The sequence below is a fragment of the Vanessa atalanta genome, chromosome Z (assembly GCF_905147765.1).
Source record: "Vanessa atalanta chromosome Z, ilVanAtal1.2, whole genome shotgun sequence".
Classification (NCBI taxonomy): Eukaryota; Metazoa; Arthropoda; class Insecta; order Lepidoptera; family Nymphalidae; genus Vanessa; species Vanessa atalanta.
Genome location: NC_061902.1, coordinates 5,125,124 through 5,152,370, shown reverse-complemented (window position 1 = coordinate 5,152,370; position 27,247 = coordinate 5,125,124). Strand labels below are relative to the sequence as shown.

The following is a 27,247-nucleotide window of genomic DNA, read 5'->3' as shown; positions in this document are numbered from 1 at the left end:
TTACGCTCTTAAAAATATATCAGAAAATTGACGCTTCAAATTATCAGAGCCCACCAGTAAATCTCGCACAGAAAATATTGTAACCCGAAGTTCATAGTCCTCTGTCTTCTTAAGAGCAATATCAATAGGGGGCGGTATATAAACACCAGCGTCCAATGGAAAAATGTCCACCCACATTTGAACCTTACCCTGATATACAAGAAAATAATTACAATAATGTCACATGTTTACTTATCGTACATATTTTGCGTACCATTATATTTTATATTTACTGTGAAATGTTCGCGAACCCTCCGACCGATTTTAGTCATAGATACGAGACAACTGCGCGAGACATTTTATAGTGCACAAATATATGCACAAAAACAAGTGCACTTTCTTTCGTCGCACTCTTACCGATGAGAGAACAAATACTTTACGTTTCCGAGACAGCGCTGTGGATACGATAGTGTAAACACTGTCAACTTTCAAAGTCTGGACTGCTATTGTGAGTTTTGTCGACGCCATAACTTTTAACTACACCAACGAGACAGGTTAGTAGGAGTTGCCTCACTTCGCAATAATTTTATTTTTTGGATTTTTCTTCGACAAGAGTAATTAAAAACTGTCTGGTCTTTGTTCGCAATAAGACTAATTTATAATAAATTATAATATACTTGTTCTATTTCAGGTCTATCTGGGTTATACAATGTTCTTGTTTCAATATGATCGGGAACCAAATGGTACCCACATAATGGTAAAGTGTGCCATTTATGTAAAATACTTAAGCACAAATTCTCTTTGCGTTCCAGACTCGAAGTGAAGCTTTCACCTGTTACGTGGAAACAATATTGTTAGCAATATATTTATAAATTGCTCTCCTGTAAGCTGAATGTACAATAAATTATATTTATAATGTTTTAGAACTCGGAATTTATTATTTCCAATTTTATAACTAAAGTACAATGAAAATAAACGTAAACATCATTTTTTTTTTATACCTTTGTCATTATCTTTGTATTCTATTCCATTCAGTATAAGAGAGGTGCTATCTATAAAAATTGGTGGTGAAATATGATTCCTAAGACAGAGTTCTTCTAGTATCATAGACGGCTTCATACAATCGCGCCATTTTAAAAGATCATTTCTAGAGTAAAAAAAAAACAACATTTTAAAGTACAATATTTGATTTAAATTTGGTCGACCGGTTTAATATCCTAGTAATTTTAGATAGCAAATGCTATGCCGTATCTTATCAATTGGAACTTATTTCCTCTTTACTTAAACGTCTATTGGAAATTGTATTTCGCTTCACGACCGACTGCTCAATAAACAGCTGTTTTTTTTTTTTAATCCATTCAAATAAATAAAATTGAAGTGTCTGCCAGTGATTTCTAAATAACAGTTTTTGAAGTTAATTATGTCATTTCTACTTGTCTGACTTTTTGTATAATGAAATCGTTAAAATAACATTATTTAATTTCAAGTATTGTCGTCTTTATTAAATCGATTACGGTTGTTTGTTTTAAGACACTTAATGTTTACTTACATATTCGAACATACATACATACATATACATATTACACGCCTTATGTTACCCCGACATAAGGCATATCATTATCGTTTTTGAGTTAATATTATGAGGCTTAAAACTAAATGTATAATACAAATCAAACGTCAATAAAAGTGCGAGCTACGCCAACTATTTTAAACAGTATGTTTCCAATGAGAACGATATTCTTCCATATTAAAATGTTTCATCTATACTAAAGAAATGAAGTCATCATAATTAAGAAATCCTACAGGCTGTATTCAAACGGGAGTCCAATTCGAGCTCGATGCTTAGTGTAAATTCGGTCTTCCAAATCAATTTTCGTGCATCCGATTAATTCATCTAGCGAGCTGACGTCGTAATCGTACATAGATATTGTGAGCAAGTAATCTTCGGGTAAGTTACACCGGAATTCGTACATTCTGGAAGAATAATAAACATTTCTAATACGTAACATGTATTCATAATAGTTATATCACATGCAAAAATCTCCCATTTCAATTCCACGTTATATTCAAGTCATACTTTCCGAAAATAGGATTCAATTTGCTCGGCAGGTAGCTATTACGATTCCCCAATTGTTTGTTTCCGCAACTCAATACAACGTACGGACTCGTTTTTCGAACAAACTCTTTCGTTTTTAAATTGATCCCTTTAACAATGTAAACTCGGATCAAAAACTTCGCAGGATCGTTATTCGGATGATCATCGAAAAATCTGCACAAACGGGATATAATCTGTAAAATTTTTTCATAAGCTGGCACATGGATGAAACTTGTCACCATATATCTATATATGTCTTAACCACATATATCTTATATATATATCTTAATCACAGAATCAAATGCAGTCAAGGTTCATTGGGTAAATTTGTTCCACCATCCCACATTCGAAGCGTGGTGAAATAATTGCATTTAAGAAGAAAACACCTCTGCCCTTGAAACCTTAACAAGTCAACTTAACAACTAGATTCTAGATGGTTATTCTTTGCTTAAATATTGACATTTCACGGAATATTTTATACTGACTTATTTGAACTACGTACTTATTATTTATTACTAAAAATACGTAACGAAAAATAAAAAAAAAAAGTTAAAGAATTCTTATTCTTACACAGCATAGTAAAATTTATACTATTTTCGATAAATGTATTTTTCTTTATCAAATTACATCAAGTAAATGAGATCTCAAATAAAATGAAAATTCTTTATGAAACCAGTTTTGTTGTTTTACTTTTAAATATATATTATAGGTGTAATGTAATGTACTTTGGTTCTTGTCTCGGATTTTTAATACAAATACACGACGTAGTAATATATCGACGAAGCTGATGATCTCCTGACCGCCTCCGGTCAGCAGATAGCCTCAAGTGCATGTGTAAACAGAAGTGCACTCAATTTCCTCACTCAGACTATGATGGGACCGCAATGCGACACGATTAGTGCCAGTTTTGGACAGAGCAACCCGCTAACTGTAATCAACCTCCGGCTTGAACTCCAGACCTCGTCAAATGCATCCTTATAAACTTAAGACCAAAGAGTCATTACTCGCAAAGTAGAATTTAATAAACAATAATTAAAAATAAATGCCCATTTACCCTCTATTCAATTCAATTCCGCTGAAACTAACAGCTGTCTTGTTATCGGGCGGAGGCCATCTATAGATGGCCAATCCGGCTTTTAACAAGCCGCAATATAGACGCCTGTCTGTCTCACGGATACCTGTTTTCTTTCCATTATAAAGTTTTAGAGTTCTACACCAATCTTTGAACTTTGAAAACTCGGGTTGATTCTCCAGCTCGGTACCGAAAAGCTGTAAATTATTTTATTTTGACCTTCATTTATTACACTAATTCGACCAGATTTCGTTTTATTAAAAATATATATCTTATGTTAAGATATTTTTTATGAGAAGATAATGCGCCAGGAAATCTTTCGAATTGCTGATACATCTAACCATGTCACGTTTTTTTTTCGTTTCTATTATGAATTATTCATAACACATATACCTACATATGTACATGCTCGTACATGACCTATAGAAATACTGATCATAGAAATTTTGGAAATTTCCGAATCTCTCATACAAAGTTTATTGTTAACATATACCTGAACAATACCTGTATCTCCGACTTTAATATTTTACCAAAATCAACAACCTGAACTATTAAAGTTCATAGTAATGGATCATTTTAGTAATATTTGGTATGAATAACCGAATCAAAATAAATCTTGAACTTGACATATAAAACAGGCGAGTTTTTATTTATATTATAGATATTTTTACAGGCTAATGATAACTATATCAGTAACGTCTTATAAATATAAAAAAGTTAAGATGTTGTATTAATTTGTATTGTACATAGATGGGCAGGCGAATAAAGAAGCCACCTGATGCTAAGAAGATATTGGCGCTGTAGGAAGTACATCGCCAATGCGCCACCAACGTTGGGAACCTTGCCAAGTTATGTCCCTTGTACCTGTAGTTACAGGGACTAACTCTTTAAATCGGAACAAAACCTATTGCCGCAAAGAATTGGTATTTGGCTGTAGAATATTTGATGAGAGGGTGCCCACCCAAATGGGCTTCGACAAAGATTTAACACCAAGTTTTAATACTTACTACATATTACAATAATAATAATATTACTCACAATTAATTTATCCGTACCACAAACATTTTCATCGTCATTATTGTCCTGTAATTAACTCAATATTAATTGGCAACAAACAGATTAAAATTAAAATGTCTAAAATACGAGTGTACATGTATATGTAGTTCGATCTCACTTTTTGGGATTGAGAATATTTTAGCCACCAGTCTTTTCGTTTAGGTTCCGTTGTTCCAGGGTCAAATTTATTTTTATTTTTTGTCGAAAATATAGGAAGCAATGTATATTCTTCTTCATCGGGTTCCTTTCGCCAAAACAGATCTTTCCATTTCGAATATTTTGACCTGTTCATTGACACCACTTTTCTTGCAGAAACACAATCATCATTTACATTATTTTCTTTAACCACTGAACTTTTCTTTATAAACAAAGTCTGATTCACTAAAAAAACGTAAATAATAAATATAAATAAATTCGCCTCAAGCGAACAAACTCATAATTCGCTTAAAAACATTAAAACTATTTTGAAATAAGAGGGGAGACTATTTACAAATTCCATCATTTTTTAATTTCTTATAAGTTTGTAAGTTAAAGCTACTTTTGCCGCACAACTATACATACTATATACACACACACACACACACACACACACACACACACACACACACACACACACACACACACACTCAAGTACTATGCATGCACACTTGTATTCTACCACACATACACGAGCTATAAAAGAGGCATTTCAGCACCTAAATGCGTAAAGATTTGTCAAAAAACTAAATAATGACTTCCATCTGAAACGTATGTAAACAAACCAATTAAAATATTTCTTAAACAAAAGAAATTTTAAGTATATTAGTTACGTAATTTGAACATAATTATACAAACATACCTTGCATAAATTGTGACGACATTACCGAAGCTCGTTTAAGTGACGCGTCTCTGTCAGTTTTCTCCAACCAACGCAATATGTACTTGTTGGGATTCTTCACGACATTCGCACCGAGGTATTGCGTTCTACCAAACGTACTACTATCGAAAAGTCTGATATTTAACATTGGGCAGTACGCTTCACTCAGTGGCGCTTCAAATATTTCTGATACACGTCCATCAGGGAAGTTGGAATTTGATTGTTTGTTAAATATTATGTTAGATTTTATACTAAAGTCTTCAATTTCCATGATTACTCCTAGTTTTCTAGTTATATCAACGTCACGAAAGCCCCACCAGTATACATCGACTCTGAAGTAAAGAACACATTCAATAAATAATTTTCACAAAAGTATTAAGTATATTACTACAATTATAGTGCCCCATATGTGGGTAAAATGCCTCTTTTAATGTATTTGATGAAAAATGTCTGTAATGCTTTGGGAGTAAGATCGAATCGTTTGCCGACGGGAACCGTGACGGCACACGGTTTGATGCTATCTCATGCCGTTATGCACCACACCATACCCTCTCCACCACAGCTTTATAGCATAAAACCCACGATTGTCCTTCTTCGGTGATCATGTGACCGACGATCGACTGGACGGATCGACTGCCAACATTAAACAATCTAACGATATCGATGTATATTATTCTCAAACAGTCTGTTAATAATAGTGTAATTACTTGTATAATGTTGAAACAGGCAATAGATATTTTGGTAAGGGCACATAGTCATCAGTAACATCCAATATATTTAAATCAGTAGTAAAGCTTTCCTCGACAGGGCTATAAATAATATTTTTAAGTAACCTTTCTGATATCTGAAATAAATATACAAATAATAAGTAAAAATCTTGCCCTTATATAAATATAAAACGGGCAATGTTTGGTCAAAAGCGACTTTTTCTTTATGCTCTCTCAATAAGTAATTAGATTAGATGTAAAAGTTAACACTACAAAATAATCATCCAAATAATTTATCAGTTTTATTTCCATTACTTCTCAGAGGGGCGTTAAGATTTAGGTATTATAAAAACAAACAAAGAAAATGTCAAATAAGTTCCAGACTTTTCTAGAAAACAATGCTCGCGCCGTGCTTCATCATTAAAATTTAACGTGGACAATGAAACAATTAAATAAATAATATTCTTCGTTTAAACATTTGATAATATCTATGAAACTAAACGATCTAGCTTTGTTTTATATTATAGCGCGTCCATTTGAATCATTATGACTTAGATCATGATCAAAGGACTCCAAAAAGCCATTTGAATTTCTTCTTATACGAAGCCGGTCCCATAATAATTAGTTGAGCCCGGAATAGGGGCATATGGATTTTATTCGTTCTTGCTATTATTGTAAACATCAGAAACCTAGATGAGACTTATACATTAAAAAATAGACTTAGTACTCCTTTTTTAATTCTAAGCATCGTAATTTAAAAAATAAATTTTATTAACTGGTCCCTGAACGAAAAATAATTGTATGAAAATGCCTAGCTATAAACTTTACTAACGCCCTCTACAATATCTCAACGAACTTGTTCGCGTAGTACACATTTAAGTGGAACATTGATTTGTTATGTATCTCATAGATGGCGCTGTCTTGCATTTTTCTTATTAATAAGTAAATATAAAAACCAATCTTTTATATGTAAATATATGATTGAAAAACAAAACATTTTTGAATAATCTAAGAAGACTACAAAATATTATAATATGGTACATGCTAAACATATAATTAAATACAGATGGCGCTACATGTCAATAAATAAATTCACCAGGAGTAGTACTACATAAAACTCTACATTGATAATAGATGTCGGATAAACCACTTTTAGGCCAATATATTTATTTTAATGATGAGTTATAATATATTATTAAAGTTGATGTTGTGCTGCTCAAAAGCTGACTTGTTCAGGAGTCCAGTGCACAAAACTGGCGAATCTTTAGCGATAAAATGTTTTCTATGGTACAAATCATAGAAAACATTACCGATATTAATCATATACCCTTTTCTTTGGTAGTACTTTAGTAAATGAAGAGTACGTAGCAGTCCTTATTATTCGATTATGCACAATATAATGTAACTCAACACACATAAAAAGTTACTTTACATTGAAATCCCATTAAAAATGTCAAAAAATTTTGCTCTACCAAATCTTTATGTGTCTGCTACTCATATTAATGCTTAGATTTCACATGAACGTATATCATTAAAAATAAGTGAGTTAGATATCCTATACACAAAATATTATGGGAATAAGGTATATGTTACGAAAGGTAACGATGTTATCAAATACCCTAGAATTCACTAAAATGAATTTCGATTCGTAGTTGCGTGTATTCTTAGATGAAACTAAAAACATTAACGTGAACTGAACTTCGTTTTTGAGGACTTGTTCGTCTTTTTATAATTCAATATACATTTAGGGAGAATATCTCTCCTTAATATATTGCATGGGTTAATATATTTTCTAACCGTTTTCAATCCAACTAGCGACTGTTTGTCTTGCTTAGAAGAACACTTTCATTCAAAAATAATATAAAAGATAAAGAACTAGAATCAAGACATATTATTACAGCTAATAGAGAGACAACTAGAGATAACTATTAATTAATTAAATATAATACTTGGTGGTAGGGCTGTATGCTAGCTCATCTGGGTAGGTACCACCCCCTCATCAGATATTCTACCGTGAAATTGATTTGAAGGGTGAGTTAGCCAGTGTAACTACAAGCACAAGGGACCTAACATCTTAGTTCCCAACTCCCAAGGTTGGTGGCGCATTGGCGGTGTGATGAGCAATGGTTAATATTTCTTATAGCACAATTGTCTATGGGCGGTGGTGACCACTTAACATCAGGTGGTATTTTCTCGTCCGCCTACCTATAACATTAAAAAAACCTTAATTAAACTTAACTGATACCTACCTGCATTAATTGGGCAGACATGAGTACTTGTCCCGTGTTGTCTAGACCTCTAAACAAATCGTACCATTTCAGCTTGGGCGCAGACTCAAAGTCTTGCTCCTGGCTCACGGTTGGCTTCACTTGAACACGACCAATAAGTTCTGATTTGCCCTACAAATGGGAAACAGCAAATAAAAATAAAAAAAATAAAAACTTCAATTTTAATACGCTTTTTTAAGTAAAACTCAGTACCTACCTACTGGTTCGTATTATGAATTCAACCGACAATTTAAAGTAACTCAATAGTGACTATTTGAAATTCATTTCCATATAGAAATAAAAAAAAATAACCATAATAAGTTATTGATGGCTTAGGAACTTCTATTACTTTAATTCTATTCTAAAGCCTTTGCATAACCAAGTGTGTTTTAATATATTAACTAAAAAGGTACTTATCTACCTATAGGTACTTATAATGCCTTATAGTATAACTTTGAGATAGGTCAAGTAATCGCCGGGTCTTTATATGACTTTCTCAAAGCAACTTTGAAAGGTCAGCTATTTTAATATTAACATTAAAATGTTTAAGTTCTGCTGTTGGATCTAATTTGAATCTTGAATTTTGGCTGATTATGTTATCGAAATACAAACGTTGAATATAAAAAAAAAACAACGAGAAAATTGAAGATGTAATTTAAGATCTATTGTAGATGATTGTTGAAGAAATATAAATTGTATTTTGAATTATAACCATTTCTAGATGTCTAACGTCGTTCGAGACAACATTTTCCAATTAAAAATCTATTATAAAATATGTACACTGCATAAAGAACCAACAAATGCGTTTACCAACGACAATTATTAATAAGAATTATAATAAAATATTTTAAACATTGTGTTTAATTCGTATGAAATTAGAGCCAATGAATATTTTGAGCATTCACTTTTTAGTATCAGGTAAAGCAAGCACCTATTGTAAATTCGCGTTATTTATGACGCTGTTCTAAAGATCAATAATATAATTTGACCTCTTCCACTAACCGATAACTCTGTATTGTAAACTTCGACTAAAACAATAGCGGGGCTGTTAGTAAGTCTCTCCGGGGTCATAAAAACCATCCTTTGTATCTTGAGAACTTGATTCCACACCGGTGTTAAAGTTTTACATTGTACCTATAATTTTTAAAATTGGAATAGTAATTTAAAATTTAAATGTTTTCACCACATCGATATAAATAAAATACATCATGTCTTCGTGATAATTCATTTCGAACGAATGAATGTTAAATTGATTTTTTAAATTTAGAACGAAGTAATTGCGAAATGTCCTGTAATTTTTTTTAATTTTTGAGTAGAATTTATTGAGGCACATGCAAACAGCCAACGGATGTTCAATGGAAATAATGACTCAAACGTAAAAAGTACTGAATTCGGACGTTTCATAGAATACGTGTAGGGAGCATAATATTAGTTTGAAACATTTAAATTGTTTGTTAAATTCAGTGAAATTTAAACTATCGTTCCCTACCCTAAGCTGGAAGCGCTGGAATTTAAATCGATAGGGATTAAAGTGTGACGTACAGTTTAAATGCAAAAAAAAATTTGAATATTTCAACCCATGTATTTGAATCAGACACTTTACATAGTACTACATACATACTATACAATATACCTTTGATAGTATACATATACAAGAAAATGAAATTCACGCTTGTCACCTAAACAGTCTAAATTGACGCACAAAATTCATTTCCGAAACTGCTGCATCTTATGGTGTAAGTGATATAAATATTGTTGTAGTAGTTTTTTCAGCCAACGCCTAAGAACGTTTCCACATTGGTTGAACTTTACGTATCTGTCTGTGTGGGTATGACTTCTACAGCAGTTATCCTAACAAAGAGTAAGTATTCTAGTTGATGATGTCGTCCTGACCGATTTCGGAGACCCATCTTTCGGAGACATCTATTCCCTCACTCTGATAATCCAATAAGACGCAAATCCGACTCGGCCGAACTTATACCACCAGATTCACGTACTTTCCGAGGCACGGAGGTCTGCACAAATTCAACTTTTAGACTGCGGGATGTTACTCATTTCTTTCGATAAAATCGAATAGAAAAACCCAATAACTTTTTATCGTCCCGTCCTGGGGTATGAATCTAGGACTTTAGCATCTGCGGCCATATAGCCACTAGACTATAATAGTTGTATTTTTTAAACTTCTATATGTAGGTCAAGGGATATAATAATCTTTTAACCCGTTGTATGCGGATCATTGATTTCTATTTCTTACTATGTTATTCAATGGATGAAGGATACTGCTTTCCTTCAGAAACCATAAACAAGAATTTAAATTTAAAAAAGCGACGGGTATCGCGGAACACTCGGTTCGATCGAAATTGCTTTGTATATATATATTTTGTATTAATTAAAAGACACAATAAAATAAATTAACAACGTTTAACTATAATTCAATGACAATAAATTTTTTTTTGTATAAATCCCACGTGAATAAAAACAATAACAAAAAATTACTTAATATAAAATGATATTGTATAAAACCGTATAGAAAGAGAAAAAGCGAGAAAGAGAGGGAAAGGTATAACGCTTTTCCTAACATGATACCTTCTGTCATTTCAGTCTATTTCAAAAAATTATAATCCACTAGAAATATTAAACGTAAGTCGTAATATTAATTGCTCTTCTACATCTACATACCTTTGTTTCTTTGAATGTGTTCAATACATATATTCTTAAGTATGTCTGAATGGGATTAAGTCCAATACACTGGTTTTTCAATTTAGCCTTGTATATAAACGCCTTACATTCTACCATCTGAAACATCATCATTACTTAAATGAAATATTTTACTGTACTAATATGTTCGTCTTCAATAAAAATACACGATATATTTGTAATGCTATGTATGTTCTATGAAATGTAATTATGTATATAATATGTAGATGAAATACGTTTAAATTTAATAAAAAACATGAATTAAAAATGAAAATCTATTGGAAATTGATGTAAGCGATAAGACCTTTGCGAACCGTGCTATTTCTAATACATATCGTTAGTGGAAGGAATAAAATCTTAATTATCAGTCTTATTAGCATAACTTTAATCCTCTTTTTCCAACAGTATCGTTTAGCACATAAGCTTTTCTTCTTTCGATTGACGATATGAATTTTTTTTATGTTATTTACATGATGTACGATGAATAAATGAATGAATTTTAATCAGAAATATTCTGCCAATATATCAAGTTCGACGTTCGTTCGATACATACATATATATATATATATCTATAATAACCACCTCCATAGTGGATTATTATCCTTATATGTGTTTCCGCAAAGGGCATTGTAAACAGTGCCCGTAGATTTACTGGCCGCATACATGATGTAGCATTAATTAAGCATTTAATAATTAGCGTGGGCTAATTACTAGTGGGCGACAACTTATTAGTTGACTCAACCAACGTATAAACGTCTAGTGAGTAATTAGTTAACGTGCTCTTTGTTAATAAGAATTAAAATGATAATCATAACATCGTAATGATAGGATTAGTTTTAAAAGTTAAAAAATACAATTTCGAAGCATCTCACTGGACTGGACAAAGGTATCCTCTTAAGGGATGACAGTTCACGACGATTTTCTTCACCCCTAATTTTCTCCAAAACGTAAAAATAACTTAAACATCTTAAAATGCAGTGATCTGTCTTTTCAAATTATTTATACAAAGTACTTGTTAATTTTAAAAATAATTATAATGCAAAAAAATATAATTCGCAAAATACCGTTCGATCGAAAAAATCATTAATTACCTATTATAAATATTCATAAATTAATTCAGCTGTTATTTACCATAACAGTGCTTTTAATGCACATATCGTAATTTCTCATTTTGAGCTGTAATCCGGGCAAGCAGGTTTCGAAAGCTGGTTTATGCCGATATAATCCCATCCATATGAGTACTTCAACCTTACCCGCAATGCAATAACAGTCACTCATAAAATTTGTATGTTTAGGGCAATGTAATGGCTAAAATATAATTACGAACGAGAAAGATAAAAAAGTTGAATACTGTATACATTTTTTTATGGCATTTTTATGATGGTAAGTGGTCACCACCGACAAAGGACATAGACAAAGGCGCTGTAAGAAATATTAACCATTCCTTACATCACCTATGCGCCACCAACCTTGGGAACTAAAATGTTATGTCCCTTGTGCCTGTGATTACACTGGCTCATTCATCCTTCTAACCGAAACACAACAATACAGAGAACTGTTATTTGGCGATAGAATATCTGATGAGTGGGTGGTACCTACCCAGACGGGCTTGCACAAAGCCCTACCACTATGATAAATATATGTACATTATAATGTAGAAATAAAAATATACACTATATATAAAGAATAATTTCGTATTAATAGGGTTTTGTTCTAGCCCGTCTAAGTACGTAACGCCCGCTCAACGGATCGTGTTATCCACCGCAAAACAGATAAAATTATTTTGTTCCTGCTTAAAGGGCGAGTGAACCATTGTTACTAGAGGCACATAACATGTTCTGCTATATTATATGTTTTTCACATGTATGAAAAGGTTAAAATTTATTTGACTAGTATCTAAGACCAACAATTACTAAGACTGGCTGCAAACAATGTTTTCAATGTAAATATAACTAGGATTTTTTTTAAATGGATGAGATAAATAAAAGCCTAATATTCCAATTTAGAATGGTCCTAAAGAAAAAAATCTAAAGATCCCATACTAATAATTCAATCAAAAAAATAATTTATTGAAAAACATCTCGTAGAACGTTCTTTATAACATAATTTGATGCAATAAATTCACTTTACACGGCACGAGGCATGTAATTAAGTGTAGTTGTGGGAGATCATATTTTTAATCAAGTTCCGGTCTTATAATACGGTTGTGTAATTGACTCAAATGACAAGTCTTTATAAGACGCTCGACAGATGTGAACAAATCAGAAGTGGTTCAGTGTTGAACACGGCACTATCGGTGCTCTGAACTGTTTATTTGGTAATAACCCAGGTGAGCGTATTATTGTATTTATTCTGTAATAATGTAATTTAACTTAATTATTTTATATGGAATTCATTGTAATCAGTGTTTAGAAATAAGTATAATTACCTGCTATTATATTAAATGTACTTTGTTAGCTTATAAATTGGTTTTACTTCCGTTCTCTCACATAGTACCTTATTGTTAGAATACCTTTATATAAACAGCTTGTAATATTCCACAATCCTTGCCGCATTGTTCCGGTTCCATCGAGTAAATAACGTCAGTTGGGGAAATCTTACAAAACCCAACTCTCGAGCCTCCACTCAAAAGCCACACCACAATTCCAGGCCAGCCTTCTAAGGACTGTGCAACAATATTACGTAAATTAATTCCAAACTTACTACTCCAGCCCGCTACGATTTGTAATTTGATGTCTATATTTTTACAGGCATTTATTTAACGTGCAAACTTATTTATATTGTAAACTAACAATGCAAAGGTTTGGGTCAAATCGTGCAATCTGAAGAACAACTTCTTTTTATCTTACAGATAAATATTTACTTATTGTTGCTGTTTTTGGCTTTACATGGTATGATCTGTCTGCAGATTCTATAAGAAGAAACTCGAAACTCACCGAAGAATACGAGCGTGTCACAATGTGATGTGCGACATTGTCTATAATTATTATAAAATTTATAGAATACACGTATCAAAATGGCGTTAATCGGTTGTCAAGATTTCACGAGTGAGTGAGAGGTGAATTCTTAAAGAATCGTATTTCTCAAAATTGAAAGAAAAATGCGTTTTTATATATGAAGTTAATATTAAACTCGAATAATAAATCGAAATAAATCTTTAAAATAAATATAGTTGCCGTAGTTCAGTCTTTTTTTATAAATTATATAAATAAACCTTTCTCGTTTATCATTCTTTGTACTAACGAAAAACGTGTTAAAATCCGCCTAGTCGATTAAAAGAAGTAAGCGGAAATACAGACGGAGGCAAATAGCGACTTTGTTGTATACTATTTACAGATGAATACTTTCGAACATCCAATATCAACATAATAATAATTAAAATTAATTTTACCAAGAAAGTAATATAAATTTTACATTATAAGTGTGATCCTTTAATTCCTGAGATATTATTCTCATATCGGCAAGCAATTGTTTCACAGCTTTTCTGGAACCGCTAACTTCATCGGTGGACTTCATGTCATAATTTGAACTGTTTTTTATCTTTTGCGAAATTTTTCGATGTATCTTTTCCTATAAAAAAGTAAATAAAAAAAAAATCTGGCATAAAAAAGTCCTACTGTTTGCTATAAACCGACGAAACTGTTCTTATGAAAAAAGTTTCTAGATAATTCCACCATGGTGGTCTAATGTGGGCCTGTGAAATACTTTATCCAGCAGAACATCATCCGTGTAATGATTTTGCTCACAATTTTCTCGTTTATCACAGAACGCGAAATGTCCCATAAAATCTTATTATTCCTTGTTCGATATTAAAAAATAATAATAATCAAATATATTAATTGATCGTTCATTAAACTTTAAATGTACATAACAATTCCGATAATTATTTTTCTTGTTCTAATAAGCGTAGGAACGATATCTTAGACAAAATAATGACCATTAAAAACAGATTGTAATTAATTAAAAAGAATTTTTAAATAAAACAACTTAATTTAAACAAATAATTAATTATCTCAACTATCTTTCTGCCGATACTTCTCTTTGATATTTACAAATGTTTTCACGGACCATTTGTACCTTACTTATATATGATTATTAATTAAACATTGTCTGTCTCTAAGTTATTAATTAATACGTATACTTGTCAAAAAATATATATTATTTAACAGACTCTTTGTATTCAAGGTGTATATTATCTAGTTTTAAAAAATAATTATTATTTGTTTGTTGTCATTAGACATTATCATTAATTGTAAATCATTCATTTTTTTAATTGTCAGTTTGCACAGACTAACACATAATATATGGTAATGATAAGTCACCACCGTCCATAGACATCGATGCTGTAGAAATATGAAGCATCCCCTTGTTAACCAATGTGCCACCAAGATGTTTTGCCACTGCTTATAGTAACACTGGCTCACTTAACCTTTAAACCGAAACACAACGTTACTTAGTATCGAGGTTTGGCGATATGTAGTGGCTGCACAGACGGGCTTGCAAAAATCCCCACCACTAAGTAATTTGTACAGGATTCATTTGCACAAATGGTATATAACGCAAATAGAAATATACGTGTCTATATTTTTCAATTTTTAATTACACATCAAAGTAGTCAAAACTATATAAATATTTTCGTTCACCGTCCACGCTAAATCCGCTCTCTAACATTACACTGCTCTTGTGTTCAGTGTTTTGTGAATAAGCTAATATTTGACTTCGTTCCAAACGTGGATGGCGTTTGGTAGTATTTACTAATAAACCAAATGTTTAGTTACATAAATATAAATACGTCATACACGTTTTTTTCTTTAAAAAAAGGCTTGTTGTCGTTTTCAGCTCGACTTTATAAAATCGAGTTCTCGTCAAATCTCCACGTTTCGATCTGCTAGGAATCTATTTTGACTATTGACGACACGACGTCGTGTGTGTGTGTCCGTGTGTCCGTGTGTCCGTGTGCCTGTGTGTTTGTGTGTGATATTACATATTATTATAGACCGAAAACTGAATGACGTGGTCAAGGAAGTGACGTCACCTTTGAGACGTACTTAAAGAAAGGGGCATCCATCTTGGGTGTCATGGTGGTAACAAGTTTGTAACTGTCAGTTGTATTCTTGATGAATTTCATATTATTTTTTTGATATATAACTAAAACGTAGATAATCAGTGTCCGTCGATATTTATTTTAAATGTTTTAGTGAAAGGTCGATTATAATATATGTACCTATATATTTTATATATTTATATATATATATATATATTTTAAATAGTTTTGTAATTATGTTTGATAATTTGTTTTCGCAATAAATATCATTTTTCAAAATTCATCTTCGAAAACTGCATCGTATGCCTCAAACAACATCGAAATCGATCTACGTATATAAAAAGGGGAAAAACGCAGTTCAAATAATACTTTTAAGACCTAGCGGTGTTGTTCGCACTTGATTCAACATTTTAATGATGTAAACAAGATTAAGTACCATTTTTGTTAATGGATTTATTCTATTATTAAAAAAAAAAACTTTGTTATTTTGATGAAAATTGAAACTTCAAATTACATTAAAGGACAACGCTAATATCTGATTAGACAAATAGTTAAAGTATTATTAGTCTGATATAATTCAAATCGCGTAATATTACTTTGGTCCTAATATTGTTTCCTGTAAGTAAGACGTGATAGCCCAGTGGTTGGAAGACGTAAATCTTAACCGATGATTTCGTATTCAAACCTTTGAATTTTCATAAACCTACCCAAATCTGATTAGCAGGTAGATTAAGCTACGATGGTTTGTAGCTGGTCCTCAAAATGGAGGGTAGGTCTGAGGCCACCAGACCTACTCATTTGGGGACATTTACGTTTCGTTACTCTTTTATTTAACTGTATTCCTATAAAAATACTTACGATTTCTTCTTTCTGTACTTTTAACTGTTTCTGTTCCAATTCCGTATTACATTGTCTTGAAATGTCGTCTCCTTTAGAAGAAGTTGAATGAGAATACTGAACTATGTCTAAAAAATTTCTAATCACTGCTGTTGTATCTTCTAATACTCTCATTAGGTCTTTCGTGAGTCTCACAGGAGAGGAATAATCATAGGCCTTAAGGCGGCTGTCTACGTCATCTAAGACTACCTCCTAAATAAAAAAATACTTAAATTTAAATATTTTTTGAGACTCAAATGAGTATTACATTACGAGATCTTAATTTAAATAATGAGAATATACTGACCAATTTATTAACCACTGCACGAATCATATTATTTCGGTACATTTTATATCTGTAATCGGGCAGTCTGGCTGCTAATTGCAGAACAGGAAACGCGGTATTAAAATCAAGGTAACCATAATCAGATTGAGTTTGCTTTACATCGAGGCTACCCGTATAATGCAACTTACGAGTCCCTATAAAGCAAAAAAAAAGAAACAATTATTTTTTTGGCTTAATTTATAAGTCAAAACATGTTTACATTTAGAAGGAAACTCACGTATTTTATTCATCATTTTCATGAATTCTGAAATAAATAGTTTGTTGATCAAAGAGGTTTTAATTAGCTGGTTATCATAATGAAGTTTAATCGTATCACTTGTTTAATATAAATCGTAGAACACCGATTTAAATACTGAAATACCTTCATCTGACTTGTTATCGTGAACCATCTCACCGACCGTAATTGCAACACCACAAGACTGACCGGTTATTCTACTGTTGAGCATCGATACTTCGAAAATGGGACAGTATACGCAGAAATCCTCAAACGACCATAAATTTTCCTGAAAGTAACTTTATAAATATATGTTTAAGTCAATATTAGAAAGAAAACCCAATCGACCTTTATTTCTGAAAAATATACCACTTTGTTACTGTAGAACAAGATGAGGACACACTCCTTTACTAGGGTTTGCTAATAATTCATATTAAAATGATGATGTTACGATATGCCAACCGGAACAACTGTCATTCTCGACAGAGAGTATACAACATAATTGTTTATATAGTACAGTCTACGTAAAGAAGTGTGGTCTCTATTTTCCTACCATTCCCTTGTAAATCTAACACGATAACAAGAGTTAATTTGCAACACCATTCCTTCCGAACCTTGATTGTTTTTTGCGAAGTGTATACACTGCCAAATATCTAATTCCAAGTTTTTGTGTATTTTTTTGACAGAAAAGAAAAAATAACTTTATATTGGCCCGGAGCTCGAACGTTCGTAACGAAATATAGTAAGTAGCCTTAGACGAAGCTCCTAGATCATCAAATTTAAAAAATAATATTTATATATTATAAGTAGCCGTATTCCTGATGGGATATTCAATCGGAACACACTCTAACGTAGCTATTTTAAAAAGAAGCCTACACACAGATTTCATCTTTGTTACTTAAAATGGACGAGCTTTCATCCCCATATAAACTATCTTAGAAGATGAATTTTGAAATAATCTCTCTTAGTGCTTACCTGCGTGTCACAGCGTGTCTTCTTCTTTCATACTTCTCTGTCGGACGTCATCTCACAAGTAACATTCTTTCTAACCCTATCGTCTTTCACACAATCCATCCATCATTTATTTGGTCCTATCCACATCCATGCTCAAAACCTTCCTCACTCAAAAGTCCTCATTCCTCCGCATAATCATCTTACTCTATCCATTCGGGTAACACCACACATTCCTCTCAACATTCTCATCTCCGCCACATGCAATTCAGTCATCCCTTCTCATAAATAATCTATGATATTAATTAATTACGATCTAAGGTTTGTTTATATTTATTCCTTCCTCGATTGGAACTTCAGCTAAGTTAAATTGTTGTGATTTCGACGGTTTAGTGAAGAGAATAGTTATATGTTTAGTAAATTAGGCGAATAAGGCGTATAGAAAATACATCATTCCGTCTATTTATCTGCCTACACTTTCTTTCACGTTTCCTATTTTTAGATAAGGTAATAATACTAACAGATAAATCTTGTAATTATTAACTCAAACACTACGAGTGTGTTTAAGATTGCTTCAATGGTTTACTTCTTTCAATATTATGTTTTTGTGAATTTCAAAACTTACATTCGACTTCAGATTGCTTGTGAAATATAGTACCTAATAGTTAGAAAAATAAAGAAAACGATTTACCAGCCCTCGTCTCTTACCCTAATGACAGGAAGCGAGATTCATTACTGACCCGCAGAAAATATAGTAGCACGCCTCGTTCTATTAATATCGTGATTTTAAGTATGTTTATAATAATTAACTATTAATCCGATGGAGTTGAAATTCAGTGTACTCCTTTGACAACAGGTACTCATCAATAAAAGAGCCAAGCCTTCTTAAGAGCAGAACAGGCGTTGGCCCAGCAGAAGAACATTTCATGATTGCTACTTGATTGTTATTATTATAAAACCATTATATCTTTGGACATCTTTTCTGAACTTAATATTATCATTTTTTTTTTAATATTGGACCACATCACATAGATTACTCTGATCTCAATGTAAGTAGCTAAAGCACTTGTATTATGGAAAATCAGAAGTAACGACGGTACCACAAACACGTGGTTGTGGTAGTGATTTGAGCATAGAAAACTAATGAACTTTTTCTCCATCGACACTGCCGGGAATCGAACCGGGTTCGAACTTCGGAGTGGCGTACCTATGAAAACCAGTGTACACAATACTGGACCACGGAGGTCGTCAAAATTTTTATTATTATTGACAATTTTATGTCACTGTATCATTTAAGAGTATTTGAGTGTAAAGCAAACGCTTTAGTGATGTCCTGTACATGAAACTTAAAATATATAAATATATTTGGAAATAATAAACAAAATCGCTGGCAAAAATGAGAAATAAGATAATATTAGAGGATAGTTACAAGGCGAATTGGTGCTACTGGCTCCACGGTTATACTTTTGAGGTTCTTTTGATAGCACGGAACTATGACGTTGCAAGCTACAAGGAGAGCTCCACGGTGAAATGGTCCATCAACACTGGCGCCGTTCGTACTCGGGTTTGAGCTTGTATAAATGTGTAGAAGAGATGGCCCAAATGTTGGTAAAAAACCTTCAACAAATAATACTTATTAATAAGAAGCATAATCATGTATAAAAATAAATGAGAATGTGGTAAGACAGTAAAATAGGTATGTCCTTTTATCGCCAAGAAGCAGCTACAGTAGTACCAAAACGTACCAGTAGTAGTATTTTGCTATGTTATGTAAAAAACAAATATATATAATAAAAAAAAAGTGAAATGCATCATATTTTAACGTAAAAAAATCTAAATACATATATGCAGTGCTGTTAGAACTCGCTTCATATATCATATGTGTCATTATGACGTAACGCTACTTTGGTGATTGTTTTCTTAAAGTGAAGCAATTGTCGCCCGCGAATCGTTTATTCAATATGACAGGTTTTGTTTTGATTTCGTTTCATTGTATACTGCACGGCACTCATCTAAATTTGACGACAAAACGATGAAGCCCTATTTAAATATATTTTTTTCTTAAACAGCCGTATCACCGCACTCTAAGCTGCCAGTAACTTTTTCCGCTCACTAAAATTAATTCTTTGTTAAATTGTAACAATTTAGTCAATAGCAATCAAGAATTCTCTTTAATTTGCTGCACATCCACAACAACGAAGAGACGAGATCGCCCAGTGGTTAGAACACATGCATCTTAACCGATGATTTCGGGTTCAAACCCAGGCAGGCACCATTGAATTTTCATGTGCTAAATTTGTGTTTATTATTCATCTCGTGCTCGGCGGTGAAAGAAAACATCGTGAGGAAACCTGCATGTGTCTAATTTAAACGAAATTCTGCCACATGTGTGTATTCTGCCAACCCGCATTGGAGAAGCGTGGTGGAATATGCTCCAAACCTTTTCCTCAAAGGGAGAGGAGGCCTTTAGCCAAAATTCACAAACAAAACAAAAACATTCACGACTGGAGCTCTTCAAAATGATTTGACGATTTTTATGTGCAGCTTTCGTCCCATAATCCCTAGCACAAAAATCGGCTTACGCTATTAATAAAAAAGATAATAATAATTATTAATGTCGCATCACGATTGCGATCATATTCTGAGTTTCATTTTTCCGAGAATAACTTTACTTATCGAAAAATAGACCAAACCGTAAAATACAATTAACATACGACAAGTCAATAATCGAATATTATACTTCTAATGAATCTGCTGAAATAAATATATTTATTACTGATATCAAACATCTATAGTGCCTCGAGGGTAAAAACGACTCGTATGCCGTTATGTCTTCATCCACGTCCGTTTCTCTAAGCCTTTATAATAAGAAAAATATATTAATTTTATGGAGGAAATTCTGTTTTTGTTTTTATTTTTTTAATTGAATTTAACAAATATTTGTATTCTGTAAATAAAAATTCTTTCTATAACCATCAATTTTAATGTTTCACATCTGCTGGGTGTCATGTGACATTTTTTATATTACTATTGTATACTTCTCGTTCTCGTCTGCCTCGTTGCTTTAGTGACTAGATATAAGGTCACAAATCAGAAGGTTCTGGGATCAAATCCCAGATGGGGTTGATAAAAAAAAATAGGGTTTTCTTTTTAAAAAATCTCAATAGAAACCCGAAGTCTAGAAGTTGGAAGTGTGCACACTCCCAAGCTTTTGCAAAGCACATAATGTCATTGGTCCTGCGCGTAAACTGTTTTCGGTCGTATCGGATTTACCGTCCCATATGATTATAAGAGTGGCCTACACTTGTGCATTATAATACTTCCTGTGTCGTTGGAAGAATTGGCTCTCTCTTGAGATTAGCCGCCGAGTTCGAAATTAGCCAAAACATTACCATCAATATTAATTGAATTCTATAATTATTTACCATTCTCTCCTTTGTGGGAAATATCTCCTAAACAGAGGTGCGTCCTGCCCACAATCCGATTGAAACAATTTTCTTTATAAAAAATGTCGAAATTAATGATTTGACTTGTACTGGGAAACATTTCCGCTATAGATATTTGTTCGCAGTACATAGGGTTATTATTTAGTGGATGGATCGCTGTTTTCGCCTAAAAAATCCAGAAAAAAATATTGGTATTAATTTCACATTATATTTTTTCTCGATATCAAATAATTTTTAATATTTAACGTTTGGATTGCAATTTATATTCAAGTAACATAATTATTTACCACTTGACCGCAAAAGGAAACTCTGACAAATGTACTGGGTTTCCCATAGCGTTTATCAGTTTGTCTTTCATCACGGTTTTGAAGTCCAAAAGCGCCGTATATAGTAATTACATAGTTCGCAATTTGACGTTCAGAACCCGGAGATAGAAGACTTTCGCTATAATTTACATACTTTCAAACAAATTATTTATATTTATACTAGAAATAATTTAAAGAATAGAACGTGATTAAAATTATTTCAAAGCAGATGTACCATTAAGAGCTTCGTACTTATAACTGTTGTTCTTACTGGTTCAGTAAAATTGCCCACGTATATAATTTTAAACGTATAATAATTACCACCTGCAAATATCCTAATGTCATGGCTAAGGAATCTCCTCCCCTAGATGAGAAAGTTCTAATGTATACCATCACTCTATTCCATTCCTTGATTTCCAATCTTTAACTATACAGGCTGACTGGTTGAGTAAAGATATTATTATGTTAACACGATGAGGTATGTCTCCGGGAAAATGGCTAGTTTTAATATATTACTTCTATTTTTAATGCACTTAATGTATGCTCTTTGGTTATAAACCAGGGACCTCATGACCTCGTGTTCGGCGGTGAAGGAAAACATGTGAAAACATGCACGTGTTTGTAAAAATGTCCGTCACATGTTTATCTGAAATAAGTTCCAAACCTTCTCTTCCAAAGGAGAGAAGCCCAAAAGTGGGACAAATACTGGCTGTTACTTTACTTGTAACACAAAAAGTAGCTTACATTTTTAATTTCTCGTCATTTATTATTGCTGGTGCTATCTGCAGTTCTCCTCTTAATATAATTCTCACGTTTACTTTTAAGAAACCCGCAGGACTTAATTGAACCCACTTGTGGAAGACTTGATGGTCTGTTAAATGTAATTACTTGGTATTAAGACTTTTTACTATAAATTCGACAAATACATTCTGGTGAATTCCTATAATTTTAATCAGAAGTAATATTATTTAAGACATAATAGGAATATAATTGGTTAATTAGTCCTTCTTGTACGGCTCTTTCCCAATACGGTCTGAAGCAGATCTACACTATCTAGCTGTCCTAAAATATTTTTTCTACCCTGTGCCTACAATTTGTCTAGAACTTCTAGGCAAATCCATCTGATTAGGTGCGTGTGTAGGCACAAAGTATTGTCAAAGACTATCATATTTTAATTCTTTAAAGTGTTCGATGTAATTTATTTTGATTACTGAAATATTTGATATAACGAAATAAAGAAAACGGAAATTCGTATTTGAGACATGCTTCCGAAATATTAAATTTATTAGACGTTTTCATTTATCGCCCCTACGAGGTGAGTTGTAAATACTGATTTAGAGCCAAAACACGTCAGAGGGTCGGGTAGTTAAGCCTTAAGCCATATTCAATTAACAGACATGTTACAAAATAATGAGAAATGTAAGGAAATATTACGATTCGTTTTTCGTAAGTATATCTTTATATTTTACAAATGTTTAACGAATATAGAACGAAAGCTGTATTAGTACTGGAAATTTATTTTTAGTGTGATCAATAGTACTAATGGCGTCACCATGATTGTCATTCTACATCTACACTTACGTAAAGTAACGAATACTACTATCGAAAACTCATTATAAATTTTAATACGATGTAAATTTTTTTCTCATAAAATACTGGTAATGTTTCTAACATTTAAAAAATATTGCCAGTGGTATATTATTCTGTGTGAAAAGTATCTGTAGGTATGATAGGATATTGTTATTTTAAAGAATTTTCGCATGAATTTAATACTATATTATTTGAAGAAATATAATGGAAAATTAAAAGTGGATACAGCATTCAATTTCCTCATAGAGTTCAGTGAGTTTGTATATATCACCGCAGAATTTTAAATACCGTTAAATTGTAATCTAGCTCGCAAGATTGTAAACTGCCGAAATATTGTCAACGGTGATTTAACACAAAATAAAACGTAAAAATTTTCGATAGTTTATGATATTTGGGTTAGGTTAGGTTAGTGTTTATAATTAAACTGAAATTACGCTCTTCGATAGATTATAATCTAGCGTAAAATAATGCGTGAAATTGTAAATAGTATGTTATAGTATTATAGTATTCACAATCTCGCGAGATAGATTATAATCTAAAGGTATTTACAATTTTACGGTGACATGTATATATTTAAACGCAGTACATTTAATTTATTTTATTATAGTATTGGTTTAAAAATTAATTTGAATGTATATACTACCTACATAATTAGGATCAATTACGCGTGACGGGTATAATTTATTCTCTGGTCATGATCGTATAGAAAACTAAAATTAATATTTACTCGACTGCGCCCAAATCTCTCCAAGGTTCATACTAGATTCCCCTAGGAGACGAGAACCTCTGCACCTCGGCTCCATAACAGCAAGCCACAGATTTGTATGCTGAAGGTCATGAAGATTTACTTGCATATCAAAGATAAAACTCTGTAAGTATCGAAATTAAAAATAAATAGTATTACTACAAAAAAAAAAATTAAGCTTTTTGGAGATAAATAAAAGCACTACTGTACTATTTCATGTACTTATTTTGTGTTTAATCTTTTATTCTAGCTGGATGAAGAAGAAAAACATCGCGTGAAAACCTTCATAAATATCAGATGAAATTCTGCTTCTATTCATCAACCACCTAATTCACCTTTTTCTTTCCTCCTAATAAGTTTATTTACTGGTAGGGCTTTGTGCAAACCCATCTTAGCCAGACAAGCTTTCGCAAAACTCAATTAATCAGATATTCTACCACCATTAAACAATACTTAGTATTGTTGACCTCCGGTTTGACAGGTGAGTCAGCCAGTGAAACTAGAGGCACAAGGGACTCTTAATTCCCAAGGTAGGTGACGAATACAACGGGTGGTTTATATTTCTTACGGCGCCAATGTCTATGGCCAGGGTGACCGCCTACCGTCAGGTGGTCCAGTTGTCCGAACGCCTATAAATATCATAACAAAAAATATATGTGTAAAACTTTCACGTGGATGCAACCGCGACAATATAATCCTTTTCCGATCGACGGATTGAACTACGCCTTTTTATATAATGCCCGTTTATTTTTGACGCTTATAGCTGTAATAGATTTATAAACGTCAACTATTATTCAAAATGTGTATTAAATAGTCAGATATAAAGCTTATAATTAAATATAATATATATATATATAATTCAATTAAAACATGCACATTTTTATAGTTTAGTAAATTATATAACACATGCTGTTATGGATGAGTGAGTATCTCTGACGAGTATGTATTATGCGCACTAGAGAGACCCAACCTTAAATATGCTATGTATACTGTGGTAAATTATAAATAAATAAAAAACATTTACTTATATTATGAAATTAAAGCATGTTTTGAAGATGATTATCTTCGCACGTGTCTAATGGTAAAATATTAATAAAATTAAGAAGAACAATTCGCTAACAGGGCAATTATTACCGAGTTTATTTACACCCGGATATTAAACTCGTAATTGGTTTTAATGTCTAGCCTTAAACTTACTTCTCTGTTAAAAACCCTGTTCATATCACTTCCAATATTCATTTTATACTTCACTTTACCAATAACTATAACAACGTACGCGTTAGACGAGTGAGGATTTATCCAAAATAGATTGGTCACTTTTAAAATATCGACCGCAACCTGTGGAACATAAAAATACATGTTGTATCTTTTTTTAATTCAATCGTAAAAATATCACAACTTAGTAATATATATATATATATAGGTACAGTAAGTGTACGATTTAAAAAAAAAAACTGTTAAACAATTATTAAACTGTTATTCAATGTTATCGATATGCAAATCATTTGTATAAATTCAAATAAAAAATGATTAATTTAATTATATTATCTTATTAATCACAAAACTTTATTTTAACGTAAAAACTACAATGATTAGCTTAATTGATTCTTGTTGTTATAAGTATTTGTTAGTTTTACGTTACCGGCATACGTGTTAAGACATTATACGTTATGTGAAATTAAAATTAATCATCGAATATAATTAAAACGATGTGTCGATATACTAACGGTGCTTAAGTCATGGGAAATATTTCGAACCAGTTTTATAACTTAGATACATAATAATTAGAGAGCGATCCACTATCAATCTCTAAACCGCATATACGAAACGTTTTCGTTTTAAAAGCGGAATAACCACAATCACCATTAAGCTGTCTTACAAACCGCAAAATGTCACATATGAAAGACATTCAATTAAAACCCCATGCCCTATAATTTACATCGACTTCACTGGTCCACACAACAACGACGAACATCCATTGTATTTTGAGCAAAAAGACAAACGCGCTCCTACCAATAAGGGTGCTTGATAAATAATTTATAAGAATCGCGTTACACATAACCTGAAAATACTGAGGCATAGCTTCCGGATTGTACTCGTTCTCAATTCTGTAAGTCGGCGCCCGGACTACTTTTTGTCTTCCACGCTCCTCTGGCGACTTCGAGCGCATGATTTTATATATTTTTTAATGAATCAATGCGTCGGAACGGTGTACACTTTGCGTTATAAATAAATCAGAAGGCAAGACGAGTTTCTTTTAAAACGTCATTGGAGACAGGTTGATTGCGGTGAATGACAATGAGAATTTGACGAGTTTTGACGTTGTATGTTTTGGAACGAGGAGATTTTTTAAGGTTGTATTTACAGTATTGCGTTTTGTATATTTATTTTTAACAAACGAATAAAAACGTACCCATAAATTAATTCAATGCATTTTCATGTTTATCTTATTTTGTATCTTTTTTTAATTCAATCGTAAAAAATATCAGAACTTAGTAATATATATATATATATATATAAGTGTACGATTTAAAAAAAAAACTGTTGGTTTGATAGCCCTTTTATTAAGGAATATTTTATTGCAGAATACACCTAGGCAAACTGCAAAACTATGCCTAATATAATTTTATGTAAGCGACATTACATATGTAACTCGAAATTACATAAGTATATTTTCACCTAATACTCTGGAGCGAGGCTCAATTTTCCCTGGGTAGCCTTTTATTCAATCACTAAACATCGTGTCTCGGTTTTAAGGATGAGCCAGTGTAATTACAAGCATATAACGTCAATTTCTAAGTTTCGCGCAACGGCCATATAGGAAGGATTAATATTTCTTATAGCGCCAATGTCTATAAACGGTGGTCGGAGATCCATTTACCAGTCCGCCTGGATGTTATAACTAAATAAAAAAATAATATGACAATCTAAAATAAAGTCATCAAAATATATCGAATCTTCTTCAAAATTATTTGTATTCAAAAAGTATTTTTATGTTATT

General features: G+C 32.2%; 1 protein-coding gene across 1 annotated transcript; it reads right to left on the bottom strand.

The window, feature by feature from the left end:
* LOC125076299 (otoferlin-like) lies at window positions 1-26,416 on the bottom strand. Its single transcript, XM_047688396.1, has 25 exons — window positions 26,309-26,416; window positions 25,444-25,584; window positions 24,229-24,370; window positions 22,656-22,782; window positions 21,894-22,050; window positions 21,586-21,772; window positions 19,590-19,777; window positions 17,357-17,498; window positions 16,957-17,129; window positions 16,632-16,862; window positions 14,144-14,299; window positions 13,242-13,394; window positions 11,861-12,037; window positions 10,712-10,828; window positions 9,035-9,166; window positions 8,015-8,164; window positions 5,766-5,902; window positions 5,041-5,390; window positions 4,321-4,583; window positions 3,129-3,343; window positions 2,057-2,248; window positions 1,783-1,953; window positions 981-1,126; window positions 657-811; window positions 1-189 (listed from the first exon to the last, which is right to left on the bottom strand). The coding sequence occupies exons 1-25, from the start codon at window positions 26,414-26,416 to the stop codon at window positions 1-3; spliced, it is 4,299 nt and encodes a 1,432-aa protein (XP_047544352.1).
* Window positions 26,417-27,247: the final 831 nt, after the last annotated feature.